The 18,763-nt window shown below is 38.1% G+C and overlaps 2 protein-coding genes and 1 long non-coding RNA gene across 4 annotated transcripts; all 3 read left to right on the forward strand.

The window, feature by feature from the left end:
- Positions 1 to 1,060: 1,060 nt before the first annotated feature.
- Positions 1,061 to 9,702, forward strand: LOC145204706 (uncharacterized). Its single transcript, XM_080077299.1, has 9 exons — positions 1,061 to 1,302; positions 1,590 to 1,638; positions 2,088 to 2,462; positions 2,913 to 3,075; positions 3,579 to 3,721; positions 4,301 to 4,461; positions 7,627 to 7,798; positions 9,007 to 9,158; positions 9,423 to 9,702. Exons 1-9 carry the CDS (start codon positions 1,192 to 1,194, stop codon positions 9,600 to 9,602), a joined length of 1,506 nt encoding a protein of 501 aa, XP_079933425.1. The 5' UTR covers positions 1,061 to 1,191; the 3' UTR covers positions 9,603 to 9,702.
- A 2,932-nt stretch (positions 9,703 to 12,634) lies between these two features.
- On the forward strand, positions 12,635 to 15,839 carry LOC145205351 (uncharacterized). Of its 2 annotated transcripts, none has more exons than XM_080078046.1 (7): positions 12,635 to 13,028; positions 13,706 to 13,898; positions 13,960 to 14,059; positions 14,216 to 14,394; positions 15,083 to 15,196; positions 15,277 to 15,319; positions 15,395 to 15,839. In XM_080078046.1, the coding sequence occupies exons 1-7, from the start codon at positions 12,934 to 12,936 to the stop codon at positions 15,580 to 15,582; spliced, it is 912 nt and encodes a 303-aa protein (XP_079934172.1). In that variant the 5' UTR covers positions 12,635 to 12,933; the 3' UTR covers positions 15,583 to 15,839. The 2 variants fall into 2 exon arrangements, with proteins under 2 accessions (XP_079934172.1, XP_079934171.1); XM_080078045.1 differs by having other exon boundaries at positions 12,636 to 13,028; positions 13,703 to 13,898.
- Positions 15,840 to 15,903: 64 nt separating this feature from the next.
- On the forward strand, positions 15,904 to 18,429 carry LOC145205352 (uncharacterized). Its single transcript, XR_013853642.1, has 2 exons — positions 15,904 to 17,887; positions 18,161 to 18,429. It is a non-coding gene; the product is annotated as an uncharacterized LOC145205352 (long non-coding RNA).
- The last annotated feature ends 334 nt before the right edge of the window (positions 18,430 to 18,763 follow it).

An 18,763-nucleotide genomic window follows, 5' to 3' on the forward strand; every position in this document is an offset into this window, starting at 1 on the left:
CTGAGACACAGTTGTTGATGTGCCTGGCGCTGCAGTTGTTAACTCAACAACAACCTTACTGCTCTCATCCTTGGGGGTGGCCTCTGCGTCACAGTCAAAGTTGTTTCCCAAAGGAAACACCTGTGCTGGAAGGGCTGCTGCACATAAAAAACACTCCTGTTAAACTTGACTTCTACAAAAATAAGTTTACAACTGCTCTCACTGTACCTGTGACCAACTCGGCAAGAGGGTCCTCAACAAGTAGTGGTTGCCCACCACCTGTCTTGAACATCTCTCGCCTGTTGTCGGCATGCAATTTCTTGGCTCTGGCTTTCTGGTTTTTCCACAGTCGCTTTAAATGGCTAGTGTCACAAGGGTTTTGGACACAGCTATTATAAGCTTCCGTGACCTGCTGCCAAGCCAATTCCTTGCGCCGTGCAGAAGCCTTGTCGGTAGCTTTGCATTCAATCACGTCACTGAAGTGGAACTTCGGATCAGTGAGCAAAGCTGCCAACCACTCTTTGTCAGCATCAACAAAGCTGTGGCGTGCCCTTTTGCTGCAAACTTCTATTGAAGACATAATTCTATAATCATAAATGAGTTATAGTGCCTAAAAAAACACAACTGTTAGCTGACAGATATCAGTAATAAAGCTATTTACAATGAACTTGATACCAGTAAAAAGTTCTCAAGAGAATACAACTACTTTTTGTCAAAGTTGAGGAACAATCCTACAAAAAAAACGGTACTGTCTAAACTTTTTTTGCCGCCGTCTGCCTCATTTCTGTCCACTCCAAACTGTTAGCGACAACTTTCCTGTTGCAATTTGCCGTCCAAACCTATTCGCGCCAAAACAAAAGCTGAGTCACAACGGAAAATTTGGCGTCAGTGATGCGTGACAGACCAAATCCAAGGCTTGGCTGAGCCGAGCTTGATCCGAGTTTCTGCATACCGCTGAGCCGGGCCTATGATCCGGGGATCGGCTGAGCCTCGATTGGCGCTAAGCCGCGACTTGAGATAATCCAGGTTTCTGCATTCGGCCCTAATTATAAAATTCAAAACCTTTACGTTTATTTGTACTTGTGTAGGTTTGGTAAATGTTAGTAAGTTAGTTGCGCGGCCATTACGAAGAATTAACAACAAAACAGTCATTTTGTGTGCATGTATTTGTACAATAACACACTTTGTTGAACTTACAAAAGTTGCAAAACCATGAACAAGAAAGCAGGTTATCGCCCCGTTGCTGAGAAACTTTCTAAACCTCCTAATAAACATTTGATGCAAGGATCTTTGGCGTCGCCGTCATCTTCACAAACAACGACGGTAAGTCTCGTTTTAAATTTTAGCTCCTTGACGTATACAAGTGTGATCTATACCTGTTATTGAGTATTCAAATTACAGATAAAAGTCAAGTCTGTAGACTCAGAGTATGGCAGCTGCATGCATGCGCCCACGAGTTGTTTTAATTTCTCACGCCAATTATTTTTGACTACATGCATGTCTATGTCTAAACATAAAACATTCAATGGATAACTTATAACAAGAGTGGTTGACACACAAACCAGTGGCCTTTAAATCAACCCCACATTGCAAAGTGACTAATTTTACAGATAAAAAAAAGTCCATCACGGATGTCCAATCAAGCAAACCCAAGTAAAAGTAAGTAAAAAATAACCGATAAAGCTAAAAGAAAAAAGTTTAAACATTTTACCTGGATGTATTGGTCAAATAACTATAGGCTGGTGTGCAAAGGTAAAAATCTATGGTTCCTTAATGGTAGGGAATTTACTTTAATTTGTACATGTGGTTTTAAATAGACACTTTAGTTTTGGGAATATAACCTGTAAAGTTTATAAAAGACCCAATTTCAAACGATCTTTGTGTGGTTTTGCATCTATGCTATGTAGTCTATTGGGGAGGAACAAAAATGGTTTGAATTTTTCAGTAAAGAATTGATTTAAACTGGAATGGTAACTAGTGGTATAAATCTCCAAATGTGTAAACTCTGATTTGATGTAGGATTTTATCTTTGATTGAGTTGTTCTTACACAATGGCGAAAGCCATGTATGTAAAACATAAAATAACGTGTATTTTTGTTTTTTTACAGCTGACCACATTCAAGGAGTCAGTAAACCTAATGTGAAGCATAAAATTATTTGTCATTCACCTCAAGTCGTTCTGTCAAATATTGCCAATTCTCCATCCATCAAAGTGGAGCGAATTCCTATTGATGTGCCCCCCACTATATTTGTAACGTCAGGAGATAAGTCAGGCAACAGTTGTCATGGCGACAGCGGGATTTATAACTCTGGCAACATTGCCGGATCTCCGTTTGACTTGTCTTCAACTGCTAAAGCTGTTCATGTGAATAGTGATAGCTTCGATAAGGAACCTTTTCCGGACACAATCGGGCATGAGAAAAAGACACACAAACCTTTGATAAAACAGCATCCTATTAAAGGCCTATCAAAAGAAGTTTCAGGTAAATTAGTTATAAATGTAGTGATAAAAATCCATTTGATTTGATTCCGGGGAATTGCAAATTTGTCAAATTTTGTGATTTCTCGGATTATTTCCATGATAATATTAGACTACAGTTTGACATTCCAATGCAACAAAGCAGAATTTGTGAATAACCAGCAAGTAACTTAGTAATACAATGTGAAATAGGTATATATATTTTAAATATTCGACCCTGAATCCATTTGACTCCGAGCAAAAACAAAGTCTTTAAATTGTCCTTAACTTGTTTTTTTTTAACTTGTTTTTTTGACAAAGTTGGCTGAAAGTCGGATCAACTCTGTCTCCAACTCCACTCATTTATGTGTGGACAAGTGTACCTTATGAATATTTGCAACATAATGAGAGTGTTGTGTATATTGGAGCATAATTGAATTGGGTGAGTGACTTATTTTGTAATCCTTTGTTACAGCTCCTACAAACAAAAACCCTGTTGAAAAGCGAAAAAAGCCAATGGTAAAAATTGTTCCATCACGATACAAAGCTGCTGCTAAATCATTTAACTTGGCTCATAACAATTCCAATGCATCCACAACACTACGTTCTTCAACCTCGATCACTTCTCACAAACCTAGGTATTTATTAGCATAGTGGTTCACGACCGGTGAGGAGTTCCTCCTAAGAGAAGAATTTTAATTCTTAATGGAAAAAATTTACTTTTGTGTGTGTGGTTTGTACATAGACATTTGTACTCTAGGAATATTAACTGTGAAGTTGGTAACAGACCCAATTTTAATGATTTTCGCAGAGTTTAGGTGCCAGCATTTACTACATAGTCTAGGCAGAAATAAGAATGTTTTGAATGGTGAAGTGAGGAATTTGTCTATAAAGGTTTGGAACCACATTAGCACATCAGTATTTATAGAGAAATCGCATAATAATCTGCTACAATGGGCACAAATTAATACTGTCAGAGGCCTTGCATTAATGATTGTAATTTATCTTTTATCAAGCTGCGATTTAAATGCATGACTAATGTTACTGAAACAAAGTTCACATGACAGAAATTTATTATTTAATGTTGATTTTAGGCTTTTTAAAGGTTGACCACTAACCTAATTACCATGTATAACCTAAGGGCCACCAAGCCTCTTCACCATGCTACTCCCAAAAGCAAAACAAGACAGGAAAAAATAATGACAAAAGCTTCAACACCAAGTGCAGGATTCAAGACGTTTTTTGATTCTGATATGTCCCAGATTGCTCCATACAAACCAAACGGTAATTGTTTTTTTTTTAAGATACATACAACCAAATCTCGTTAATAATGAAAGTCATAACCATATCTCAAGAAATGTCTCTGAATAAAATCATCATCCAGTTATATGCATAAAAAAGCTTGGCAAATTGGGTATGCATTTACCCAGTTTATTGTTTGTTTAAAATATTTGTAGCCTATTAATCAGTGCAGGTAACCTATTTTCTTTGAGGAATTGCATTGATTTTCCGCAACTGTAGCGCATTTTACCAGTTGAGAAAATATTCTGATTAGTCACAAATTTTGTTTTGCTACACCATGAAACCCAAACTGTAGTATTATCAGTTAAAAAGCTTTTAAGTTAGATATTTGCTGAACCAGAATCTTTACATTGTATAGGGATCGTAGTTCTCAAACCTAGTCAAATCATTTGGTAGTAAAAATGATAGTAAATAAATAGAACTAATTTTTGCATAAATACCCAAATTTATCAGTACTACGGTTCCACTTATCCGAATTATTTGGTTTTTATACTTTAAAGTAACTTTCAGAGCTGATGAGTAATTTTATTTTTGCTGAAAACAGTACTGTACATGTTTCAGAAGAGAAAGCTCCGTCACCTGAACGTGGGTCGTCAAAATCGAAAAATGATGATGATGACAGAGTAACTCAGCTCGACTTGGATCTGGCACATTGCGAATACTTACGGATATGTCACCTCGAAAGTACATTGAAGCAAACTCGCAGTAAAAAAACAAGAAAAGTAAGTTGACTGTGCATAAAACTAATGTGATTATATTAGTGGTGACAACCAATGTATCGTTTGATTTTTCACATGTTTGTGCAAGCACACAATTCTCTATATCAGTGGTTGCCAACCCAGGAGTAATTTTAAACCTGAGTGGGCGGGGATTTAGTTAATTAGTACATGTGTATAGTAAATAGACACTTCCGTTATGGAAATATAACCTTTAAAGTTGACAAAAGACCCAATTTTAAATGTCCGTTTTATGGTTTAGCATCTACTATATAGTCTATTGAGGAGTAATGAATTTGTTTTTAATTATGGGTCCCCTTCCCTGAAGGGGACACATCTTGATTTCACTCTGTTTTTTTCTTTTTTCCTTTTTTTTTTCTTTTTTTTTCTTGTTTTTTTTCTTTTTTCCACCGAAGTTTGTCCATGCACTTTTGGCATGAAATCTTTGGTGGATTTGGATGAAACTTTCACAGATGGTAGATATAGTTATGTAGATGTGCCATCTGCTTCGTTTGACTTAATAACCCCAGTATTTACCCCGCTAGACCCCAAAATGTAAAACGTTTTTGTGTGTTGCTGCGCACCACAAACGAAAGATTTCTGTGGTGTAACGGTATAATATAGGCAACAGAACATATGGTACATGTGTTTGTGCATTACTTGGTAGGCGTTTTGGATATGCCAGTCAGAGGGGGTATTAACAGTCTTATGACATCAGAAGCGTTAAGGAATGTTGCTAATAACACCCCTAGTGGTCAGAATTTTAAACATTGTCAGATTTGGATAAAATTTTACATGACTGTCGATTAGTTCATTGTGGTTTCATATTTTATAATTTTGGGTGTTAAAACCCATCAGTTACCCCCTCTAACCCCCTAAAATGGGTGAGTTTTTTTAAACGGTGTCAGAATTAAGTGAAATTTGGACAGCTTGTGAGATTTGTCATTTATAGGTGTCAATTGTTGTGTTTACCCCGTTAGCCCCCCGAATTGAATGAAATTTGGACAGTTTGTTCATTTTGCTATAATAAGCTGACGATAGTTATGTTTCACTCTGTGACCCCAATATTTACCCTACTAGTCCCCTAAAATGGGTAAATTTGTGAAACAATGCAGGAATTGGATGAAATTTGGACAGTTTATTCATTCACCCTGTAGCCCCCTAAAATGGGTGAACTTTTAAACAATGTCAGAACTATATATGGAAGTTAGACAGTTTTGAGTACATTATTCATTGATGTGTTTTACCCTGTAAGACCCACCTTTACCCCATTAACCACTAAAATGGGTGTAATTTGTAAACATTGGCCGAGTTGGTTGAAATTTTGCCAGTTTGTGCAAAAGTCATCTTTAGATGTCAATTGTCACTTTTGCCATGCAGTCCCATCAGTTACCCCATTAGCCCCCTGAAAGGGTTAACTTTTTAAACAATGTCTGAATTTCATAAAATTTTGACACTTCGTAGAATATGCCATTTTGAGGTGTTGATTGTTGAGTTTTACCATGTAGCCCCACTAATCCCTAAAATAGGTAAATTTTGCAAACAATTGCCGAATTAAATGTGACTTGTGTAGTTTCTATCTCACACAGCATGATTATTTCTGCAGACTTTTTTTCGTCCTGTTTAAACTCATAGCACCAAAATTTATTATAGTTATTTCAAAAAATTCACTATTTACAACTTTGCATGTGTGGGGGACCATAGGCGTCGATTTAGGGGTGACCGGGGTGACATGTCTCCCCTCCTGAAAAAACAGGGGTGACAACATATGTATTGTCTCCCCTGTTTTTGTTTAAAATAAAGTATTGCCAGAAAGACCACATACACGTCAATATAGTTAAAAACGACTGTTTGTAAGATTGAAGGTCACAATCAATGACAAACGCAAGTGTCTCGTGGTTTGTTACGCAACGTAACAATGGTTCCAGTAACAATCGACATTGTTATGTGATTGTTAATTGTTTTATTCCCAGTACAGGCTGGTTGTTCAAGTACCTTATATTTGCTTTATGTTAACTGCAGGAATGATTAGTCAAGCTAATATATAGGCATTTTTGCAGCCAAAACGCGAGCAACCCTCGAATAAGACGTTGTCAGTTTAATGTTGAGTTGTTTAAAAATCGTCACATACAATCTTGAACAATGTATACTTAAATCCTGTGGCAACTTTACGATCTGACTGTGCGAAAGTTTGCTATATATGCAAACTTTATTTCGTTTGTTTAACCCAGGGGTCATCAAACTACGGCCCACATGTTTTTGGATTTATAGGAATACAACGCCCAAAATAGACCACAGCCAGTTTGTTACGTCACAGACGAGAATACAAGTGTTAATTGTGCGCGAACGATTGCATTCTTTTGTTACTTGTGACGTAATATACAAGCATTGCTCGTTAGTTGATACTAACTATACAATTTAACAGTCGGATCACCAGATTTTAAATGGGATTGCAGAAGGACCATATTTTTGCCACCCTATGAAAATCACATCGCGGACTAAGTTTGGAAAGACGGCGCTAGAACATGTTAACTATGCGGCTCGCGCGAATCATTATTAAAGTTATCCGGCCCTGCAGTGTAAAACGTTTACCTAATAACGGTCATAACTTAGATCGTGCGGTCGCCAGGGCAACGGAGCAGTTAACGCAACTGCTTTGTGTTCCTAAGATTGTGGGTTTTAACGGCTGATGGATGTTTCCAAAACATGGAAAGGTCTCCCCTAAAATTTTGCAAATAATTAAAAAATCGACGCCTATGTGGGGGACCCATGAGTTTCTGCTTGCAGAAACAACTAAAGGTATAAAATACAGTGGCTGATATGGGACCCATTACGAAATAGGTCATAGTATATGTGCAATGGCAATATGTGCTAAGCCACCCTTCTAGTTGTTAAGTATATAAGTGATTCGTTGATAAAAGTTGGGAACCACTGGTCTATATGAAGGTCCACTTGTAAATGTAAACATGTTGTGACCACACACCAGTTTTATTGGATGTCTAGATTTTTCCTTATTAAAATTTAGCACCCCCCAAAAAATTTAGAATAATTGTTTACAATTGTGAAATATATTGGTCTTTTCATAATTCACTGTATTGTGGTGATATTGTGCTCTTATGATAGCCGGTTAACTACTAACGGGTGACAATAAAAACACATTTAATATTGCAGGCATTGGCTGACATTTCACTGCTTTGTACTGCAAATGCTCAGTTGCATAAAGAAGTAGCTGACTTGGAAGAAGAAGTTTTGACTTTGGAACACCAAGAGGAGCTAAATAGGCTCCTGGATGCACAAATCAGTGTTCTTGGTCCAGCAATAAACAAATTATCTGTTACTGCAGGTACTTTGGCTGTAAATTAAAAAAGGCTCTAATACAGCAGTTAGGCTTTTGTTGTCCACGCCCCTAAAATGTTTGTCCGAAACAACTATTTTCCTTTAGTGGAAAATGTATGCAAAGTTCGGAACACTGACACCAATGGGACTACCAGAAGTCTCTCCAGCCTGTGTTGTAAACAGATAAAGTTAATACTTTATCTGTATGTCACTATTTAAAATGTGTTATATGTCATTATAGGTATTGCGTCATAACATTGTGTTCCTTTTTACAACTAGTTTGTTGTTTGCTCACAAACATTGCACTCCACTTGCACATACTAATTAATTTTAAGCTGCAGACAGTGCACACTGTTTCGACCTATAAGGTCTCATCAGTGCAGCTGGTGACGAGAGATCAGCCGCATTGGCTAGTGTAGCCATTCAACGGCACTCCAGTTTGTTGGGAGCACAGGGTACAACCCCATGCATCACCTAGTCTGTGCGATGCCACAACTGGACATACAGCACAGATGAAACTGGCTCACAATGGCCAAGCAACTGCTTGGGAACCACAGTGAAGTCGGCTCAGTGTCACAGTATCAATGTATAGAGCCAATTAATGATAAGCTGCAGACAGTGCACACTGTTTCGACCTATAAGGTCTCATCTTTTTGTTTATTTACATTTGGACTCACCCCCCCCCTGGTTATAAACCATTGCTCCATTAGGTCTAACGTACAGGAGCTCAGTTATTTTGCCTTAATCGGATTTTACCACCTAGGGATGAAACTGGCCAATAGCACCCGCATCTTTTTATCCAGTCCACATAATGTATTGTTGCTATGCAGCCTAGTAACGAAAAATCAACTAACACCATACCTCATGGCAGACTCACATTTGGCTAAAGTTCGATAGGTGGCGCAAAGAGCACTTACACTTATTTTAAACTGTATATTTCCGAAAATGGTAATGGTTAGGGCTATTACGGTGGGGTAAGGTATTTCAATTAAAAATAAAAAAATAACTTTAAAACGTAGTTCCTAATGTATTTTTTTTAAAAACTAATTTCCTTACCCTAAACCTCTTTGGCTGCGAAATTAATAATTCAGCTCTTTGCACCACCTATCGCAATTCCGCTAAATGTGGGTGTGCCCTGAGGTATGGTGATAGTAGCTCTGTGCGTTTGAAATGTACCCGCTGTATTACGTTAGTGTACGTGCAGCTTTTTTGCAGACAAATACAAGGAACTAGCGATAAATATTGATGCGACTCGCCACGGTTTACCGTTGAATGGAGTCGTTGTCCCTGATGAAAAGAAACTTGACAAGGTTCTTAATCGTCACAAAGAGATTCTCGGCGAACTTTCAACGCTAATATACACTCACGTAAGTTTAACCTCTAAAGTACACATGTACACCCGTTCAACTGCTTTCAGAGAATTAGGATAGCAGAATCGGACTACGATTTTTATGTTTCATCCACCAAGTAGCGAAAAAAGCCTAACAGCCGAAAAGGGTTTTTAACTGTACATTTAACGTGAAAAACATTATTTACTACTAAATCAGAGAATTTTTTTTAACGTTAGCACAAACTTATCTTTTTACCATGTGTTGTTTAGTTTTGTAAACCAAGATATTCTATTTGTGTAGGTTGACGTCTGTGCTGATGCCGCCGAAAAATTCCGAAAACTTGATGAAACAGTTTCTGAGGAGAATTCCCAATTGAATGACGTAGAAGAACTTGCGAAAAGCGTGACGTCATTGGCTGTCAAAAATACAACACTTGAATTGCAACTTGAGAGCGAAGAAAACCCAGTTAAATTAGATTAATGTATTTTTTGTTTATTATTATTATGGGTCCCTTTCCCTGAAGGGCACACATATTGTTTTTGTCCGTATTTTTTTCTTTATTAAATGCAGTCAAAACATACATTTTAGGATGTTGATATTACGGACTGCACTGAAAAATAGACAGAAACGTATTTTTGGCCTTTATTCCGCATTACTACTTGATTAGTTCTAGGGCAGCGGTGTTCAATCTACAGCCAAATTTTCCCGTAGTGGTACACAAAGCGATTTCCGTAGGTCTGCCAAGAGCCCAAAGTTCTGCAATCTTACTTGTGTTGCAGAAGAACAATTGTTTTTAAATAATCGAATGTCTTAAACTCGTCTGTGATGTCACAAGCTGCTCTTAATCATTGATATTTGTAAACAAGCGAGTTTCTAGGTTAAATTAATCCTGAATGTTGTAGTAAAGATTAAAATGTAGGGAGAAATTTTATTTAGCGTGGACCATTAGTCCAATAACTCTACTAGGGAATAGCAAAACGAGCATTTTGTACGTCAAAAAGTTCGAACACCGCTCACCTTGGCCTGGAAACTAGTCTGTGCGGCCTAAACAAGTGCCGATAAACCGTTTGGTGGCCTTTACAAACAAAAGGTTCCCCACCCCTGGTTTATTGCAAACAAAACGAACGAAGTGAAAATACACAGAGAATTTGCGCTGAAATCGCAGTGTCGACGCAGCAAGGTGGACAGTTTTAGTAAAAACCAATTAAAACACCTTGTCAATACAGAAAAAAATCACATTGTTCATCGAGACAACATCCCACCTTTGACTCGTTTATTACAAAAGCCAAAGTAAAACTTGTGATAAAAGATGATGAAACGCCTATATGTCCTGAATAAATATAAGGTTTGAGAATGAAGGGTGTTCAGTGACGTCACGATCGGTTCGTGGGCGGCGTCATACGAAAGTTTCGTTCTTTGGGCTGGTCGCGCGAGTGATGTTTCGAGCTGTGTTTGGCGACCGACTGCCTGCCGAGCGGTTTGTGACAGGCGCACTTGCACTCTGGCGCCACATGGTGGTGGTGGATGTGCTTGATCCGACCAATCTGATCTGTCTCCACGAAAGTCGCTCCTAAACTCTGTTCGTCAATTAAGGGGTTACCTTCCTGATCGCAGAGCATAAACCATGGATGGTTTGCGTTCTCCAAAGGCTGTATATGGTCATAGAAATCACATGATTTACCGCCAGCGCCGCTTGCGCAACACGTCATCGCTGACGTAGCATAATCGCGTTCCGCTGTCATCTCTCGTGCGACACACGGCTTCTTACCGCATCCGAACCTGTTTTTACGTCGCTTGGTGTCGCACTGGAGCGGGCGGGCATCACGTGGCGAGTATCGTTTACGAGGGACTCGATTGAACTTGAGTCATATTTTTAAGCAACTCGACTCAATTCAAAACAAAAAAATGCTATGTCAGGACGTTAAATCTTTACATTTCGGCTTGTCCAATCGTACGTCCAATTCGTAATTACGCCAATAAATGTTTGTACTGTTTAAGTGATAGATGACAAAAAGTGTCGGTTAGAGTTTGGAACTGAGCCACTCGATTTGTGAGTCAGATACAAACAGTCGTTTGCGAAACGAGTATGGACATGTGCCACACATAACGAAATGCATTAGTGACATATCACCACATAACCCAGTTGTCTAAGCAAAATAAAGGTACTAGTGTCAGATAATGGTTTCACGCCGTCGAGCGTTTAAAACATTCATGATGAACAACGTCGCAAGTGAGTGCAGACAGGTCGTTGAAACTTGCGAAACAGGTGCAATAAACGTCAGTGAAACGGTTGCACTGTCATTGTCTTGAAAGAAACCAACATCATGTCAAGGTGTTTGCAACTAAGCGAAACATATTTTGCAATCATGCTATGGTTAAAATAGATACGGTTGGCTGACCATGCATTGCAAGTTAAAGAGTTACTCTTATACCAATGTATCGGCACAGGCTTGAAGTCCCAGCTTTTCCACGACATCTTTAACCCTTTTCTGGCGTTGCTTGGCGTTGTACTGTTCAGGTGGAAGTCGCAAATTGGCTGAAAATGCGAGATTTTCTTTCACTGTCAAAGTCCCCATCACGATATCGTCCTGTGGAAGCAGTAACGCAATCAACTGTTTTTTGTTTCGTTTTTTTTTTTTTTGCTTATTTGAAGTTTGAGTGGCGTTTTAGGTAGTTTAAACTCGATTTGTAATGCAGTTGTAACGTTAATTTTAAGTTTCAAACAAAATCGACCAATAAAATGCACGCATATGGCAGGGGAAAATAACGGAACCATACCAACTAAAAAGGAACATTAAAACAAACCCAACCAGCATTTGAAAACTTAAATGGCACATAGATTTAACTTTTTTTTAATGTTTAGCCATTTAGTAAAGCATTATGCCCGCCCTTAATAAAGAGGGTTCGACGAAAGGTCTCACCTGAACAACATATCCACTTATCAAACGAAAGTCACGTGGGGTTTCTCGCCATTTAACAAAACGTATCGAACTTTTAGTCCTGTGGGCTCTTTTCTCTGGGCCAAAACATCAAGCAACCTGCATGCAACATTCATAGATAGTATCAGACACACAAGTCTATGCTAAGGCCCAAATAATGTGAGCTGTGTAGGAAGGTAACAAATAACCAACTGTCTTTGGATCATTTATACGTGCTATAATCCTGTGAGACAAATAATCCTACGTGTGGTTGTGGGTGTAAGGAGTAACGATTTTTAATGAATGTCTTAACCACCGGGTCTTTGCACACTTTAATGCCTTGTATGACAAACTAATGAATGTCACAAAAAGTACGATACGTTTTGGTAAAACGATAAAATACTATCAGAGATCACAGTTTATAGACCCCTCACCTAAATCATCGACAAAATATATTTTGCATTAACTTGGTAATAAAGCATATAATTATAACCTTAAATTACCAGCACATATTTGTTGTTTAGGTATTGTGTGTCAATAATTATTTATGTGTTTAAAGTTGTATATTTATTTTCTTTTTACATAAAGCATGAATTCAAGATCAAATGTTGAAGGGAAAATAAATATGTAGCGAAACTGTTTTCGAACGCAACCGTTCAAGAAAGCGCCTTGCAGGTCGCAATTAGTCTTGTCGCGTTTACCGGCGTTTTTTAAAGCGCCGTTTGGAACAGAAGCGGGGCAGCAAATGAAAAACGCCTTTGTCAGAAATAATTAGGGGAAGGTTTGCACTATAGGGTGCTGTATTTGTTAAAGTTCCACGATTTTAGTCTTGTAACAACACTTTTTAGTCTTGTAAGTTTGCAATTATTGATGAATTTCAAATTTCGAGGAATATGAATAAAACTTTTACAAATTCTGATGCCAGTGAAGATGATGCGTCTGAAGTAGAATATTTTAGCATCGCAAGGAATTTGTTGAAAAGTTTCAGGTGGTACAAAGTAACGTATCTGCGCTTTTATGAAGCTGTACTCAAATTTTAAATATTTTCTTTGTTTAATCTTTTTTTCGTACATTGTAGATCTTTTTGTGCGGACATAAAAACTACCAGGCTTAGGTAGCCTATTCCAAAGCCAGGAAATGTGTTTTATGTCCATATAGACGCTGATAGGTATTGCACATAATGACCAAAGTGTGTCATGATTTCCTAATGCACCGATTCCGCCCCAAAAGGTCCGAAAGAAGCCAAATATTCAGCCGGCTCTGGCTGACCTAAAAGACTTCTCCTTAGGGATGTTTTGAAACAAATCTTAAGTTGTTTGTGTAAAGTTGATACCGTTGTAAAACAAACAGCTACACAGAACACACTACGTTTTGTAGACAACCTGTTCCCTATTTGGTTGGAAAAGTGGTTATGGTGATCTATACCGTTGTTATTGCTCACTCGTAAAAATGTAGGCATTATAACTTACCAAAAAATAGTTTGAAAACTAAAACTTCCCCAAAACGGTACATTACGCCGAAACGATTTGCCAAACGGCCAACGATTTGTTGGAAATAAGCCAAAGAGCTAATTAAATATTTTTAGTGGACCTATGGAAGGTGTAGACCTATATCAGCTTGTCCAATACTTACAACTATTTGACTCAGCTTTTATCTTTACAGCAGCAGTTCCAAAGACGAAGAAGAAAATTCGGCTGCGGAAAAACCAGCAAATACCGAGGTACACGAGAAAAAAGCTAAACATCCAACATACTTGCAAATGATCTCTAGCGCCATTACGAGCATAGCCGACAAAAAGGGCGCCACCGCTCGAAGCATCAAGATGTATATTATGGCCAACCACTGCATCAATGACGACGTGGGTATATGACTATTACATTTTTTATGATGTTTATGTATATTAAGTCGTTGTATTGTAGGCCAATATGAAGCGAAACTTGAGAACTAACCTGGAGAAGGGGTTGGCAAGTGGAATGTTAATTCGACCCAAACCGAAAAAAGGTGTTAAAGAAGCAACAGGTATTCACAAGTAAAAAAGATACAAATCATTTTTTGAAAAGAAATTAATTATCGTTTGATTTAATAAATTTGTATTCAGTTTTTACCATAAAAACTGTATTCAGTTTTAATGACAGACAGCAAAAAGCTGTTGGTAAAGTTTATGTTCCACTACAGGTTTGAACGGAAGATTCAAAATAAACTCGCAGTGGGTGAAGGAACAGGAAAAAAAGAAAAAACTTACGTTGAAGGCAAAAACCCCAAAAGATGAGAAAAAAACGACATCAAAAACAAAAGCCCCCAAAGTAGACGGCAGTAACCTAATAAGCCTAAAGGATAAATCCTATTCTGTGCGGGTAAGCAAAAGCTTTGGATGTTGCACGTTTGTTTAGAAAATTATGACTAAAAAGCAAATATTCCAAGAAAAAAAGCTTTTTATCCAAACCTTTCGACAAATTATTGTTGAAGCCACAAATCGCAATGTTGCCTTTCCTAAGTATAAATCAATGGTAACCAACTTGAGAGTAGGCTACGCCCGAAGGGGGAAAAACGGGGATGGTATACCATAGGCTATACCAGTGGTTCCCAACCTTTGGAGGACCGTGGCCCCCTAAAAGTCACTTTTTGGCCTGGTGGCCCCCTGTAAGTAACCCTGAAGGTCCTGTGGCCCCCTTGAAAAATGTAAAAGGCAATCTCGTGTTGGAATTCGGTACTAATTTCGGCTTTAAACAGATCAAATAGAGTAACCAAGAATCCGCAATCGTGAAAAACCTCAATATAAACAAATAGTATGTGAAATAGTCGATTCAAGTAGGGAATAAAGTTAAAAAGAAAATGGCTTTGAGTGGGTGTTTCTTGTGAATCTACACCCGTGGCCCCCCCGGAACACAGCTCGTGGCCCCCCTGGGGGGCCAAGGGCCCTGGTTGGGAACCACTGGGCTATACAAACAAGAAAAATTGCTCTTCAAATATGACTTTGGTAAAAAGTTTTTGTTTATTTATTTATTTTCGCAGTAAAAACCGTGTTTTTTGTTTTGAATCAAGCTTGCTCAGGACAAAATTAAAAAGGCTCGAAAGTCACTGGCAATGTCGCCTCAAGTCACCAAGCTAACTAAGAAGCGCCCCACCGTCAAGAAGAAAGTAGATGAAGGTGAAAAGGTAGGGTTTTCAGCAATTCATCAATTGCTTTGACGTAATTTTCTCTGTGTTCAAAAAATGTGCTATTTTGTTACTTTCAGAAAGTCACTGCAAAAAAAGCTAAAGATTCAAAAGGAAAATCAGGTTTTACTCATTGAAAAAAGTTTTTCAATATTGTGCTTTGCAATTAAAACTTATTTAAATTCATACTCCACTCAGCCAAAACCACCTCACGTAACAACGAAAAGCCAAAGAAAAAAGCTAAAGCCACGACAGATGGAGCCAAGAAAGCGACAGCCAAGAAAAAAGCTTCGACCAAAGCCACTAAAGGAAAAGCGTCTACCAAAGCTAAACCTGCAACAACAAAAAAGACAACGTCTGCCCAAACTTCCAAAGCTAAGGGTTAAACTTATTTTACTCAAACAGCCAGTTATGAACTATGGATGTGCTTACATGCTAGTAAGCGTATTTTGCACGCCACAGCACTTAATCGATCTTTATTCATGGACTTTTAAAAAAAAAACTATGCATAAGACGATGGCTTTTGTGTGGACGAGAGTAAATCCTTTAACCGCCTTCTTACGAAAATGGCGTATGTTGGATTTTCATAATCTTTTGTTCTTGTGCTGTTCAGTTGTGTATTAAAAATTGAACTATAACACAGTTTTTGAGAAATTTAAAACCGGTTTTACTACCTATAGTCAAAGGAATTTATTCAGTAAATAGATGCCGTGACAGTCTAAAGCAGTGGTTCCCAACCAGGGCCCATGGCCCCCCAGGGGGCCACGAGCTGTGTTCAGGGGGGCCACAGGTGTAGATTTACCAGAAACACCCACTAAAAATTCCCTAATTTAATCAACTATTTTGCATACGATTTGTCTATATTGAGGCTTTTTACGAATGGTGACCCTTATTTACTCTATTCGACCTGCGTTTAAAGCCGATATTAGTATCCAATTTCCACACGAGTTTGCCATTTACATTTTAAGGGGGCCACAGGACTTACAAGGTTACATGAAGGGGGCCACGAGGCAAAAATGACACTTTTAGGGGGCCACGGTCCATGGAAGGTTGGGAACCACTGGACTTAAGTTTGTATAAAACAGGATTTTCTTATTTAAAACAGGAAAATAAGCAACCCAATTTTATGCAGGCTACTTTTACCATCAAGGATGTTTAGAATAAAGGTTTTAGCAAGCGTTGTAAACTCTGTAGATGTTTGACCTGATGTTTTGGGATAATTTGTTTTGCACGTTTAACAAGTATATCCTTCATGCCGTGGTTTGGCCAAGATGGTTGTGTTTTTCTTAAATATTGCACTGGGAATCTTGTGTTTGAGAGGTAAGGTCGATAAAGATGCTGATGCAAAAATTAGCAGAATTAGCAGACGGTTTATTTAATAATTAGCAGACGGTTTAAAAAAGTCTGTGGCGTATAAACTAAAACGGTTGCAAAAAATTGCAGAAACCTTGTCCCTACAAGTCCACACAGCTTCGGAGGAGGAAGTTCTTAAAGGGCAAAAAGCAGTTCTTCGTTGTATTTACTCCGATGAGTACCCGACATACACTCTGTTCGTGGTCCTCTGGCAAAAGCTGGATCCAGAAACTGCAAAAGCAACGACTATATCTAATTCACAAGTAGGCAAAGTTGCAGTTACCACGCCAAAATGACAAATCATGCTGTAATATATCACGTCAGGCTCAACATCCAGCAAGACGTATGGCTTAATTGGGCTTTATTAATGTTTCAAATGTTTCACCTGGTCAGAAAAACCTATAGCTGTTGAACTAAAAGAATGATATTTTAAAAAATCCCTGCGTGATCGATGTATTTCGCGTAAACAAATGCATTTCGTATGTACGATCTAGTTAGGCTGACATAAACGGTAGAACTACTAACACTGGAATTTGGCTGGCGCCCGGTTTGGTAAGTGGCGCAACGGAGCATAGGCGTTTATGGTGCTGACTTAGCAATCATTCTTACCATAAACCCAAATTGCTATTCATTACAAGTGAGAAGTCATCAGCTATTATATGACTGATTTATAACATTACCACAGTTCTTTCGCCTTGATCAGATGGCCTCTGCTTTTTGACATGGAAAATTACTTTGCTTGCATTTTAGTTGCAATTCACGTCTAAATATTTCCTTACACCGTTGTTAAATTGTGTTGTATTCACAAGGTCGGGGAAACATTTCGGCTGAATATGCCGTTGTCCAATGTTTCGGTTTCGGCCCGAACGTTTTTGAATGTTCGGCCGAAACCGAACTTTTGATTGCATGAATACCAATACTTCCATTATCGCCAATGTGAAACATAACATAATTGACTAATTGTTGCACCATGCATCAAAAATAAGAGCCACGTTGTCTGCAAAATATTAGAAGTTTGTTGGATCTTACACATTGTGGAAGTGATTTTGGAGTGTCATTAGCGAGGTTACCTGCATCAACAACAAAAGATTTAGTTGGGAGCATCAATCAGAAAGGGAATTGTTGATTCGGCTCGAACCTTTTTGTGTTCGGTGCATCACTAGTTTGAAATGTACCCGCTGTATTACGTTAGTGTACGTGCTGCTTTTTGCAGATAAAATACACGGAGTTAAGCAATGAATGTTGATGCGACTCGCCACGGTTTACCATTGAATGGAGTTGTTGTCCCTGATGAAAAGCAACTTGAAATGGTTCTCAATCGTCACAAAGAGATTTCTCGTAAGTTTAACCTGAAAGTCCACATTGGTTCAGCTGCTTTTAGAGAATTAGGATAGCAGAATCGGACTACGATTTTTATGTTTTGTCTCAAGTCGCGAAAAAAGAACAAAAGCCGAAAAAGGTTTGTGATTGTACAACAGGCATTTAACATAAGAAACATTATCCACAACTATACCATTGGTTGATTTTTAAATCGTAAAAAAAAATTAAATTAGCACTAAATCTCTATCTTTGCTGTTTAGTTTTGTAACCCAAGATATTCTATTTGTGTAGGTTGTCGGCTGTGCCGATGCAGCCGAAAAATGCCGAAAACTTAATGAAAAACTTTCCGAGGAAAATTCCCATATTGATGATGTCGAAAACCTTGCTAAAAGCGTGACGTCATTGGCTGTGAAAAAAACGAAACTTGAATACCACTTAGAAAGCGAACAAAATCGAGTTGTAGTAGAATAATGCATTTTTTGTTTAATATTATTTTTGTTATTATTATCATTTTTGTTGGATTTGAATTGAGGCTAATAAAATCACAAAACTGTGAAGAATGCTCTCAAGAAATGAGTCAAGTGTTTGTAATACCTTGATGTTGAAAAGAATACTTAAATATGGTACGACATTGCTTTCCAAATTGCTTATACGTCATGGTCGGTGAAGTATTTTGCTCAAAATATCATAAACCATGAACGAGCCATTTGAAACACGGTTTCGAGTTTATTTTCCGGAAAAAAAGTTTTTTATATGTTGAGATTCGAATCCTCCGAATTGTCTACCCTTTTCCCTGCCTATTTTAACTTATCGATGAACATTTTTGACTTTTCAGTCTTTAAGTTAAAACTCACTGTTTGCTCAACTAACTGTGGTCATTACGTCACCGCAACA

The sequence above is a fragment of the Phallusia mammillata genome, chromosome 8, assembly GCF_965637545.1.
Source record: "Phallusia mammillata chromosome 8, kaPhaMamm4.hap1.1, whole genome shotgun sequence".
Classification (NCBI taxonomy): Eukaryota; Metazoa; Chordata; class Ascidiacea; order Phlebobranchia; family Ascidiidae; genus Phallusia; species Phallusia mammillata.

Coding starts and splice junctions, on each gene's coding strand:
- LOC145204706 (XM_080077299.1), top strand. CDS start 1,192: ATGAACAAGAAAGCAGGTTATCGCCCCGTTGCTGAGAAACTTTCTAAA. Junction 4,462..7,626: donor GCAGTAAAAAAACAAGAAAA/GTAAGTTGACTG, acceptor TTAATATTGCAG/GCATTGGCTGACATTTCACT. Junction 7,799..9,006: donor CAAATTATCTGTTACTGCAG/GTACTTTGGCTG, acceptor GCTTTTTTGCAG/ACAAATACAAGGAACTAGCG.
- LOC145205351 (XM_080078045.1), top strand. CDS start 12,934: ATGAATAAAACTTTTACAAATTCTGATGCCAGTGAAGATGATGCGTCT. Junction 14,395..15,082: donor ATAAATCCTATTCTGTGCGG/GTAAGCAAAAGC, acceptor TTTTGAATCAAG/CTTGCTCAGGACAAAATTAA. Junction 15,197..15,276: donor AAGTAGATGAAGGTGAAAAG/GTAGGGTTTTCA, acceptor TGTTACTTTCAG/AAAGTCACTGCAAAAAAAGC.